The 12,788-nt window shown below is 37.0% G+C and overlaps 1 protein-coding gene across 2 annotated transcripts in view; it reads right to left on the bottom strand.

Moving 5' to 3' along the window:
- Positions 1 to 12,588, bottom strand: part of LOC106068203 (innexin unc-9-like) — a 50,406-nt gene extending 37,818 nt beyond the window's left edge. The window contains exon 1 of one of the 2 annotated variants that reach the window (XM_056013763.1): positions 11,970 to 12,588. In XM_056013763.1, the coding sequence (XP_055869738.1) occupies positions 11,970 to 11,974 (5 nt within the window). In that variant the 5' untranslated portion in view covers positions 11,975 to 12,588. The remainder of the gene's footprint in view (positions 1 to 11,969) is intronic. The other variant, XM_013227503.2, reaches the window with a different exon arrangement.
- Positions 12,589 to 12,788: the final 200 nt, after the last annotated feature.

The following is a 12,788-nucleotide window of genomic DNA, read 5'->3' as shown; positions in this document are numbered from 1 at the left end:
TTAAAAGATGTTACAAATGAAGCTTGGAATTGCAAATTACTCAATGGACATTTAACAATAATAACAACAACAATAACAACCACAAGATTGAGAGAAAGAGAGAGAAAGAATATAACTTCCGATACGTAGATAACTTTCCTCTGTCCCCAAGTTGAACCAATGGCAAAGAGTGAATCTTAGCCACCAGCTTCCTCCATGTTTGTTGCTATCAAGCTATGTAAGCACAAGACCATTCCTCGATACTGTCTGGCGTTCGTTTCTTTCAGCCTTTTGTCCTAATACTGTTCCTTGAAGGTCTTCGAAAGTTCTCAGGATCTTATCATAAGGCCATTGCACCAGTTTCCTTTTTTTTTTTTAATTTATACTGATGTATGCAAACGCGACAAAATCGACACTAGCAGCTGGGAAGAGGTGGCACTGGATAGATCCACATGGAGAGAGAACATAAAGGAAGGGTCACGGATTGCAGATGTCATACACAACAGAAGCAGAAAGAAGGGTGAAAATGCAACGGCGCCTGGTGATTATAATTGCCCAACCTGCGATAGCAGCTGTGTATCAAGGATTGGCCTCTTTAGTCACACAAGATGTTGCAAAGGGAAAAGATCGTAAAATGCCAGAGATATATAGAATGGATAAGATCCAGCCTTTTTAAATCTGTTGAGGACTTCCTACTGTGTGATGTGTTCACTAATAACTGTATGGTGCATTGACTACGTTTAAATATTGAGTAGATCTATAAGTGAATTTAATTAAATGTTATACATTTTGATCGAGTAAAGAAAAAAACAAAAGTAGTTTATGTCCTTAAGAGATGTACGGTCCTTTGAAAACATTAAGATAGTAAACCGAACGATGGACACAAATATATTTGAGACTTGCATAGCGTTTAATAATCTATAAACTTAAATCCCACCTAAGGAGACGTCGGTACTAAATCACTGTCGGATCAATACTTGTTAAGCTAAGGGGGAGGCATATTGGGTTATCTACACCTAGCCATTGTAACTCCCTACCAAGTATGTGATGAGGGCAAAGTGTTTCAATTACCACGAACGAAACGACTATAGACATTAAGTCACAACTGTTCTACGTTAGTTTGCCAAGACAGTGTCTGTTAGTCCAGTTGACATAATCCCCGTGTAACAGACAAAGATACAAATCATCTATACGACTATCAGGCGTTTGAAAAAAAAAAGGCATCTACATTTGTATGCTGATTAACAACATAGATATTTACGCCATGTGATATGTCTTAACGCTTAAAAATTTTGCGTTTATAATAAACCTAACGGGTCTCGGTTATATCCTTTAAGTCTACGATTGTTGACAACTTTCGTAATTTCATTACCATAAACAAAAAGTTTGAAGCGAAAAGGGGAAAAAAAAGATTAATTATATACAATTGTCTAAAACAGTTACTTGAGAAAAATATGACTATTAAGAGTAGAAAACAAATGAGAAAAGGTTTTTAAAAGAACCTTCGTCTGGTCCACGGAAGATCTCAGTAGAGTTTTGCAGTCCTTTACGTTGGCGCCCTTGAGCCAACTTAATTTAAGATAAAGAAAGGGGGATAGAGTAAAATATAATGAAACTGAAATGTAACATTTAAAACTTCTTTTGTAAGCTCAATTACCAGACCATTTCGGGTGTTAGTACATTATTTATTTATTATTATAGCTTTCATATAGCGCTACTTTCATGCTTATAGCATGCTCAAAGCGCTTTTGGTCCAATCTCATTTGTGGACCAGTGGGGGGGAAGAGGGTATCGGCTCAGTAAAAACAACTAAGCCCGAGTAGGGTGTCGAACCTCGAGCCCCCTTCTATGCAGCCAAGCCAAGTCAAGCGCACTTGGCCTCTCGACCACGCTTCCTACATTTCAAAAACTGTTTAGCAATACATGTATTTCAATATCACAATATACAGGTTTGTATTTCAATATCACATACAGGTTTGTATTTCAATATCACAATATATACAGGTTTTGGACGGAGAACAACAGTCTACTACAAACAAAACAATTTTGGGGGGGTCGAGGTCATGGCTGTGGTACCAATCCAGCCGGGAGGGTTTATTGTGGTAAAGGCAAATTGTTGTTCAGTTTGCCAAAAAAGCTTGATACTTGTCTAAACATTTGGTATCGTCCCGTCAGCACTTGTCCAAATAGAAAAGTACCCAGAGAAAGGTTACACATCCTAAACTCCTGTCATTCCATGATGTCATGCAAGAGAGAGATAGAAGAGTCAACGCACAAATTTCTCCAGCGCCCTTGATCACAACAGCAAACATGTTTGGGGCGCCGGAATGTAACCGGCGACCCAGGACAACAAACACTGCGAAATATCAACCAGGGACTCCCGAAAGTCGTTTACAGAGTCAGACAGACCTCAGACCATATTATGTAAGGTTGTTACATCAAGCATCAACACTCATTAGCATTAAGTCAAATCTCTCGGTATTCATTCAAGTTGATCATCAATCGAAGTTCAGATAATTGTTATTGGTCCAATCAAATGGAAATTCAGTTAGACTACAACTGACCATCTCAGCGTATTGTTGTTATATTAAAAATGGACATTAAATTAAAATAAATTATGGCTTTTATATAGCGCTACTTTCATGCCTATAGCGATTTGGTCCAATCTCAGTTGTTGACCAGTTGGGGGGGGGGTGTTATCTTTAGGCGCTCAGTAAACACAACTCTGCCCAAGTCGGGTGTCGAACCTCGAGCCCATTTCATAGACAAGCCAAGTTCAAGCTCACTTAGCCTCTCGACCACGCTTCCCACATTCCCGTACAAATGTGACATTAATAATCAACATTCAATGGAGTTGTTAGCCTTGCAAGCCTACACCAAGAAGAAACATTAAATTGTAATGTAACCTTATTAATTAGATCTCAAGAAAGGGAAACATTTCTTTACTTTACAACAAAGAAGAAAAAGTCACGAGTCTTAACACGTGCATCCCTACTGCTACTTAAACTTAAATATTTTTTTTAAGATAACGCTACATAGACTTAGTCTACGAATGATAAGAAATTCAACAATAGTGCTGCTAACAAATTGACCTTGTAGACAATGTACGTAGACACTGTAAACATTATACAAAAAAGAAATCGGAGTTGACTCCGGTCAAATGTATTGCGTCATCGCCTACAACTGAATCATTCACACGCAATGAATCCATAGACTTTGAATGATGACATATCACTGGCTGCATACAATTAACAAATGAAGAAAGGCCGCACATGAAATATCGTTAAGGAACAATGAATTGTGTAAACTATAGCATAGCAGACTAGGGAAACTGACTTAGCGATGAATGAATCGTTGACAGACATACACTGTAGAATGTGGTTCGAGAACAGAAAACCTCAAAAGGAAAAAAAAAAGAGTATTGTTATATTTTAATAGTTCAGTAAATAAACAACAATTTATATCGATTGTAAACAATATCAATTCTTCCTTTAACCAAAAAAAAAAGTTAAAAATATATGACATCTTTCAATAGCAGGCCCGTCCATTTTTTTTATGTTGTCTTCCCATCGCTTTCTCTGCCTGTTCTTCATTGCCTGGCACTGTTCCTTGAAGGAAGGTCTTTGAGGGCCTTGTTATATGGCCAGAGTTTTACTTTGCGTTTTGTTTACAATAGTTAGCAGATCATCGTGGGGTCCAATCGCTGTAGTAACCCTGTCTCTAATCTCTTCGTTTGAGATGCGGTCATTAAATTTAAAGATCACAAATATGGTATATTCCTAGTATTTAGGCCTTTTTAATGTATATTGTTTTTTGTTTAATCAATTCAACATTCTTTGTGATATAGTCTAGTTCTATTGCGTCGTCTTATCTTTTGGTGTATTATTTCTATCGTTACTGGAGGGGGAAAAAAACTGGACAGTTGACAATGTTTAATCAATAGTCCCTTTTCTTATATAAACATTCCAAAATGGAAATGTTATTTAAAAAAAAAATCAGTTTAAAATAGTTCCTTATCTCTTGTGTTCCGTTCTACGACAAAGATCTACATGAAGAATGTGATGACTTGAAGAACACAACACACAGTAGATAACGCTCATTGATGAGATAATAAACTAGTAATGAACGTCTTGACTCAAGTATAACGGCTTTCTAGGCATTTAATTTCAATTCAGTGAAAAATCAATAGCTTCAACAACATCTGAAACAACCTCCCTACGGTTGATAGTCAAAGAAATACATTCATTTGATATTCTAATATATAAATTAGAATGTCAGGTGTCTGTATGTCTTTCATAGAGATCAAAACCGTTCGACCAATCTCGATGACACTTGGCATTTACATTCCTTAGACAATAGAGGTGATCTTATGATACCGGTATGCAAAGTTGTCCTACAACAAGAGAGTTTATTAGATTTACGGCACTGAGGCATCTTGACATAGATTATACCTACTACAACAGTATTGATATCTTTTATAATATAAAAGAAAAAAAAAAAACACATAAAAAAAAAACAAAAAAATAAAAACATGAGGAAAGCCGAGTAAAAAAACAACCTAGCTAGTACCTATTAATGATTAACTTTCGATCATGCCAAGCTGTGATCTGGCTAGAGAAGCTCCGCTGAAGAAAGTAGTCCGTGTTTCACCACGAACAAAATGATTAAAATGAAAATAAGTTGAAATTTTTAAAAGGAGCCTTTTATATATTACATTACTTAAATTTAAAGGTATCTTTACGTTCCGAACTATTCCAAGTGCCAAAACATTTTTTTAAAAAGTGCTCGGCGCGTTTAGGTGGTTGACCCAAGAAAGACATGTTGCGGCACTGGTGCGGATGTTATGACGGATCTGCCTGGACACAATGTCAACAGCTACGTATTATGAGTAGACTCTCGCCAGCTGACATGTGTATTTAGAAGTGAGAGTACGCTGAGAGCAGGCCTAGTTCAATACGACTTAGCTGCACACATCGAAAACCTAACGATAGGGGTGTGTTTTTTTTTTAGTTACCTCCCTTGCCCATTAGAAAGTTACAGCCCTTATGTTAGTGGGGGTGAGGCTAAACAGCTAAGCAATGAATAGCATTGTTCAATTATGTTCGCGCTAAATTGAATGAATGAACAGGCAGCTCTTCGAAATGGAAAGTTTAATATAACTTTTTTTTTTACTACTTCCGTTCTTCACGTGTTTATCATAGTTTTGTCAACTTCCCTCACCATTATATCATTTCGTGTTTTATTGATAAAAAGCGAAACTACATTAATTATCAATATTTATATTCAAAATAGATCGCCTAAGTGTCCATCTTTAGAACTTCATTATCTATAATAATAATTAGTATTATTTGTTATTTCCGACATCCGATTATAGAATGTAATCTTGCTAAGGCAAAGGTTGGCAGCAGCACATAGTATATATCAACAGATACCACATACGATGTTACCATTAAAGCCCATTACATGAAAACGTATGGGGGAAGGGGGGTATGTCTTCTCACAACATAAAACTATCTTGACAAGTAGCGGGACTCGATAACCCTTCAATTGACGTGATCAGTCAGAGCTCGTATGGAGTCTATGTACTCTGATAGGTTTGGATGTAAGATAACAATTAGACTCTCGTCCTCGTGGGTATACTAACAAGTCATAACTTATAAGCGTGTCGGACTTGACAAGACCAAGATAATGGTGGTGTTCAGGCCACTCAACAAACTGGTAGCATTGGTTTTAAAAAGTTATATTTCAAAAAAGTAAAATGAACAAGCGTGCAGACCATTACAAAAAAATATAATCTACAACTTGATAACAAAGAGTTGCCTACTTCAAACGTTTTGAAATAAAACTTTCAGTGATATCAAACTGCTCATAATGCATAGACTCGTTATCAAACGTTCGAACTGTATCTACGTCAAGCTATTAAGAAAATGTTCACTTTATCATTGTATATCAACAAAGTCACAGAGTAGGCCTACTTCTATCTAGAGTAGGCAATACGTAGGCAAGACATGCGCTCTAGTTGACGATCGACATGCTTAGAAAAAATAAAATGTCGTTGAAATGTCCAGATAATGTGTGTACGAGGGGAGTTCCTATAGAAAATCTAGGATAAGAAGTTATACTAACAATGTCAAAAATAACAAGTTTACAAAGACAAAACAAACAACTCAAAATCGGCCCCCGAAGTTGTCCACCCAGGCAGGTTTCAATATTTTCAGAAAGATAAACATGGCTAAAAAAGAGAGAAGACTTCGCTATCCTCGTATTATCAGACCATGATAGCGATTCATAGCCCAGAAACTTTCACCATTATTGTCACACGGTAGGAAATGTGATTGAAGTTCAGACGAGTTATCACTCGTATCGTGAACGAAGGTGAGGGGCCAAGGACTATTAATTTGTTTATCAAAATGTGGTCAATAATTAGTTATGGAATTGCGGGACGCTACTTTAACTTCTGATATAAATATAAACAATGGTTCTGAAACCCGGGTCGGGGAAAAAGTTGCTACTTATAACACAAAATTGTGAGTTCAGGAATATTATAGCTAATAGTGTTGCACACACAAAACAAAATAATGCTTGTTTGTACACTTTATTTCTCCGGCACCCAATCTCGGATCGAACTGAAATTTTGCACAATTATTACTTTTACCTGACAACACAAGAATCGATTTTTTTTAAATGTAACCAATTTGTTGATTAATTATTGGTAATAAATTATTTTGTTTGGTATCTCAAACAAGGGAAAGAAATCGTACTTGACTGAAGTGGAGGTATAATCTGAATTAGCCCCCCTCTTTGCAAGGGAAATAAACAGTACTTGGCTGAAGTGGTGGCATAAGCTGAAGCAGTCCCCTTTATAGATAGTCATTAGAGGCTTACATCAAATTTAATTACATAACTGATCCAAACTAATTGATACACTTAATGTAAGCTTTGTTGTTATTTTTTAAAGGATTTTTTGTATTTTGCTTGTTTTATCTCTCTTTCTGGGCGATGTGAGGGAAACCTGGTCCGACCTGCAAGCACTAAGCAGTAGCCATACATGCATTCAAAGTTTGTATTTTATCCTTGCAGTCTGGAAGTGAAACTGCAATACGTGATTGACTTTCATTTCTTTTTATTAAGGGCACACAAAAAAACAAATACCACTGCAGTGGTGAAAACAATGGCATTTCCCAGCAGTGACTGGATCTAAATGGCTCAATAGTATTTGTTCTCACAGCCAGCCATGTCAATAATCTATGTCTACATATTGTTTGGTTTGAACCTAGCTAATCTATATAGTGGTACACTTTGACACACAAGTTAGGGGAACGTGCCAGAACCGGATAGAGACAATTATCACACACACACACGCACACACAGTGACGTCACAGGAGGTGTTGATAAGTAAGAAGTCACCTATTTCTTTTTTTTTTTTTTAGTATCGGAATATGATTAGACTTAATTGTACAGTATCGGTATCAGCATATGACTGCACTTTATTTGACAGTATCGGTATCAGAGATTTTAATGAATTATTTTACAGTATCGATATGAATAAACCTTTTTTTTTTTTTTGTTGTTGTTGTTGGCTGAGTGGTAAAGCGCTCGGCTTCTAAAACGAGAAATCTCGAGTTCGAATACCGGTAAAGACTCAGTTTTTAACATTTGGATTTTGAGGACGCCACTGAGTCGACCCAACTCACTAAGTAGCTTACATTTTGGTTGGGGACGTAAAGATCGCTAAGCAAGCCACACGACACCCTCGTTAACCTTCGTCCATAGGTCTGATAGAGGTTATCTTTACTTGCTTCTTTATTGTTTACTAGTAAATCTGAAATGCAGTGTGAGTTCAATATGCAAAACAAACTGCACCTGTTTTAGTCTGATTAATTGATTAGTTGTTTTCTATTAAACGAAATAACCATCTGTAGTAACCATCTTACACAGATAACCCTTTCCCTTCCATTTAACAGATTGATATGTGACACTCCTTTCAAACTGCAGAAGGTCACTCTATTCTAAGTGAGTGCGGGTGTAGGTGTTAAAAACGAGGCGGATGCAGCGTAAATAATGACTTAATTGTGCGCATGTCAGGCTGTAGTCTAGCAAAGACAGAGCGCTTCTGTCAGGGATGATCCTATGGCCTAAACCAAAGTTTGACTCATCATAGACCACTTAGATGTACAGTAATATAGAATCAGTCTCCAGAATATTAACATCTTCACTAGACAGCGCAATCAACTAAGATAGCGGTTCAGACACGAGAATCAAGGTTATAGCAATGCGCATGCACCTCTATTAACTCTTTATCTCAGTAATTGTTTTCCACATTCTGTCAGAATTGTTCATTTTTTCACATTTGTACATTCAACCCTGTTATCATTAAATTTTAATAACACTTTATTTGTAATCAGAAAGCGCTACATTTTGGTACAGATTGTTAGGAGAATGCATGCACTTTTTTATATTTATATAACACAAATTAGAGTTCATAAAACCGAAAATTAATCAAATGGGGTCAAATCAACGATAGTAGCGTTAATCAGGAAACAAAGAGTTAAAGTCTATGCTATTCAGATACCCTAAGATTTGAGCTTCCAGTCACAGTCAAGCCAGCTCTAAAATGTATCTAGCACTCATTAGCAGGTAAGTAGATGACGTAGGGTGAGAGGTGGGTGCCGCCAAGCATTTATCTACCGCATATACTGGGGCGTGGTGACCGAGCGCTTAGCTGCCCTCCCGAGTTAAGAAATCCGGTGAAGATGGAGCTTTACATCGTCTGCCCCATTGATCACGAGGTTTGAAAGGGTTTCCCCTTACAATAGCGTACTTTTGTACGCAATACATGAGTTACAACAAAAAAATAACATTTTATTATTTTTTTTAAGATTGATAATGTGTATGTGTGACAGGAGGAACTCGTGGGTTTTTACCGCCGTTTGTCAAGAAAATCCGGCGACGAATGGAATTAAACAAGAAATTTAAAAAATACTTTTAAAAAAAATATATAACTTAAAGGTAGAGCTGGGTAATTTAAAACTATATATTATTATATTATAAAAAACAGGACAGTAGCTTCTGAGAGATACTTCGCGTTAGACTGTGTGGACTTTTAGATAGCACAACTAATAAGATTTGCTTTTGTCCAGTATTGACTAGCTCCAAAAGAAAAACAAAATACACTGAAACATTGGTAGATTCTTTCCCACTATAAAAATAATACTTCCTTCATAGTCTAAGGAAGGTGGAAGTTGCTCAAAAATAATAAATGTAAAGAAATTTCAATTTAAAATTTAGAACACAGTTGTATGGATGGATAGTTAACTTGATCGCCTCGCTAACAACGCAAATGTCGTCGGTTCGTTTCGATTATTTTAGTTTAATTTTTCAAACACAAAAGATGTATGTTTAGTTTACTATTATTATTTAAACATAGAATTTGAATCTATTTTATTTTACTAGTTAGTTTGCTATTCTATTTTAGCAAAAACATCAGATATGAGAAAATATGAAGGTTGCCACTGGGTTTGCATGGTCATGTGAAACATTGCACTTATCCTTAATCGTCGATATCGAAGACATTGCCACTCATTCATTTTAGCTCGAACATAGTGTACCTTCAATGCACCTCATTCACCAATCGTAAACAAACATTTTGCCACGTGATATTGATAAAACAATGAAAACAAAACGTATCACGTGACAGCCTTCATGGATTACGTAATTTGTATAGAAGAGGTAGAGAACCACGTGGCTAACGATTAATGAATGAGGTCCATTAAGCACTTTCAAGTACCCGTAAATAGATAAATAGGAGGCGATTGGTGTCAACTTTTACACAGCATCTGGTGAAATGAGGTCAATATAAGACTCGCTATAGTGTGTATGAAAAGGGTGTTTCTCTTTAACTGTTTCAAGGGCCAGCGTCTAGTGATTTTGTATTTTAAAGCCTGTGTGGCATGTTTGTCTTGACCCCAGACTTCATTCCTTCGTTGTGGAGCTCTGACTTCCAACGCTGAGCGGTCCGTTCCTCCTCCCCCCATCCCCTCTTCTCTCAGCCCAAAGGGATTTATCCTCTTTTTTTTTTTTTTGTTTTGTTCAACCACTGCGGACGTGGGGGCTTAAGGAACCTAGCCGTGTCAATCCAGCACGTAACTACTACATACAGGGCTCCGTACAGCCTCCGCTATGTACTAGGTGTGCTTGAGCTTTAGGCTTGGAGGGACAAGACACGATCTGGCCTTGACCCGATGTACGCAGCAAGACGCTGACCAGGTCAAGCAAATAGCGTGATTTCAGGGGTGGGGGAAAGAAAAAAGAATGGTAGAGGGGGGGGGGGGGCTATAAATTCAACAACACGTGGTGGACACGCTGTTGATAAGAGTTTTGCATAGAATGAACATTTCACTTTATCCAAAAAATTGTTAGAACACCAGAACATCAGTTTTAATGTGTTGGTAATGTAGTAGCAAACGCCTAACTAAAAAAAAAACAACACAAGAAAAACACGATTTAATGTACACGGTAGGGGAATACTTCTATGCAGTCACTACAAGTAGGCCTAAGTGAGCTTGGTCGGTGAAGTCAAGCGAATAAATTACAACTTTCAGTAAGAAGGCGCTTTTGTCAGTCACTTTTGTTGAAATTGTAACTGAGTTCAATGCTATCTGATCATTCCTATTGCCCCAATCAATACAGAAATCAGAAGGACAAGATTCTCAATTAGTACGAATTTAATCAAGTCTGAAATAAGTTTCTTTCCCCCAAAAAAAATGTATGGGCGATGGCATCCATCACTTTATTGTATGGTCTTACGCCAACTAAACTTGATGCTTATTATTTAAGGATCCATAGTATAACTATAAGTGCACAATTCAGTCTTATAATGGACTGCTTAGAAAAAAAAGGTAAATGGTTCAAATAGCGCTCCTTCAACAAACAAATAAATAAAGATCTAGAAATACTAGATGCTGAAAAGAAGTCAGACATAGTCAAAGCGAGAGAATATTTTCCTAGGACCCATTTCATTAGTTCAGGTTGGGGTAATGTGCTGACACATGCACAAGCAGACAGGTGTTTTCTCATATATTTTTAAGTCACACATTGTTTTGTTTTTACCTTTTTTTTAAAAACTTTTGGGATTTCCGACCTAAGTGTACGTCGCTGTGTGCGAAGTGAAAAAGACGAGCATATGCCCAACAGCCCATTAGGCCAGGAAGTTAACAAACATAGTGGATTATATAACGTTCAACTCACAAAATAAAGCCCCTGAAATAGTAAAGACAAGCGTGTGCTCAAGTCTCAATTTAAGTCAAAGTTGATCCCACTGACGTCACAAATGTAATTAATTAAATAATCACACCCACTCGTACGTATTGTAACTTAGGGATTGAGCCCCCAATAGTGGTAACGATAAAGCTACAATGTAGAAGATGGGCAATTGAAAGTAGAGTATCGAGTTCTACCATAGAAGATTCACGATACAAATGTGTGCAGTTTTAGGCTACAACAGCAATTTTTAAGTTACAGACATTAAAAACATTGAGGCTGGGGGACAAGGCAGGGTAGCCAGTGTTTATTTAGTATTAAGTAGAATAAGATAAATAGTACCATGCAAGGTAAACGGTGATAGGAAAGAGTAGAATCTAGATCTAGCAGCCTAAGAATTAGAACTCATTGACTTGTAGGTGTTTTAGTAAGCCTAATGAAGCCTTAATGTGATATGAATTTTATGATCAATTTAAGGCCATAAAGCCACAGGGCATTGTTTGCATTCAAACCTGGATACTGCAAGTCAACATTGACAACAAATGTTCAACAAACCAAACAGGTAAACACGCAACAATCAAAACAAACAACAACGTAATGTGACAACCAGGTCAACAACTTTCAAATATTAGAAAAAAAAAACATCGACTGAAATCAAACAAGTAACTCTAGATCTAAAATATTGTAACAAAACAATAATAATTTAAAATTGAAAATAAAAATGTACTCACGACATAGTGGCTGCTCACGCTACAGATTAGAAGAAACACGTCAAGCATAGAAGGGGGGGTGGAGGACCAGACGGTATATCCCGGTCCCCGTACACAAGACTCCCGACACACGCGCTGAAGACACACAGCAACAAATGAAACCACGTTGTGCCTGGTCGCCTTTTTTTTTTTTTTCTTCTTCTCCTGTGGCCTGTATTTTTATGCGCTGCGACAAAAGTTGTCCTATCTTGAAGTACGTTGAAAGTCCTTTCCTTGCTCGATATCCACGCGAGCGTATAATTAACACATCTCAATTATACAGCCTTAAGTATTTTAGCTGTTTGTTTCTTTTTTCTTATTATAATATTTATATTTGTATCACACACACATAAATTTAAAAAAAAAAATTTTAGATAGCCTAAGTTAAAAAAAAAAAGGTCTATTGTTTTTAAACTCACTAGATCTAAAAAAAAAAAAATGTAGGATCGATCGTTTTTAAATGAAGTAATCTCTTTTACAATCAACTGCTCAATGACACAAGCTGAAGGTAGTGTTTTCGTTTCTAATTATAAAAGGTACAAAACTTCGCATTCGGTGATTTCATCATCCTTTCTGTAATGAGTAGGGGGGGGGCGATTTTTGGGGAATGGGGCCCACGTGACAATCCCATGACATACACAGAGTACTTCTAAAACCGGACTAAACAAAGTTTGTGTAGCGGGGGTGGGGTGGTGGAAGGGCGGGAAACCAAAGTCAAGTGGTGCTGACCAATCAAATGAAAGCTTTATTTTTTTTTTCCGTGGAACTGAATGAAACCCTCGCGCGCAGTGTGAGCCACGG

Source organism: Biomphalaria glabrata, chromosome 16 (genome assembly GCF_947242115.1).
Source record: "Biomphalaria glabrata chromosome 16, xgBioGlab47.1, whole genome shotgun sequence".
Taxonomy (NCBI): domain Eukaryota; kingdom Metazoa; phylum Mollusca; class Gastropoda; family Planorbidae; genus Biomphalaria; species Biomphalaria glabrata.
Note: the sequence above shows the minus strand (reverse complement) of the source record. Positions and strands in the feature narration are given on the sequence as shown.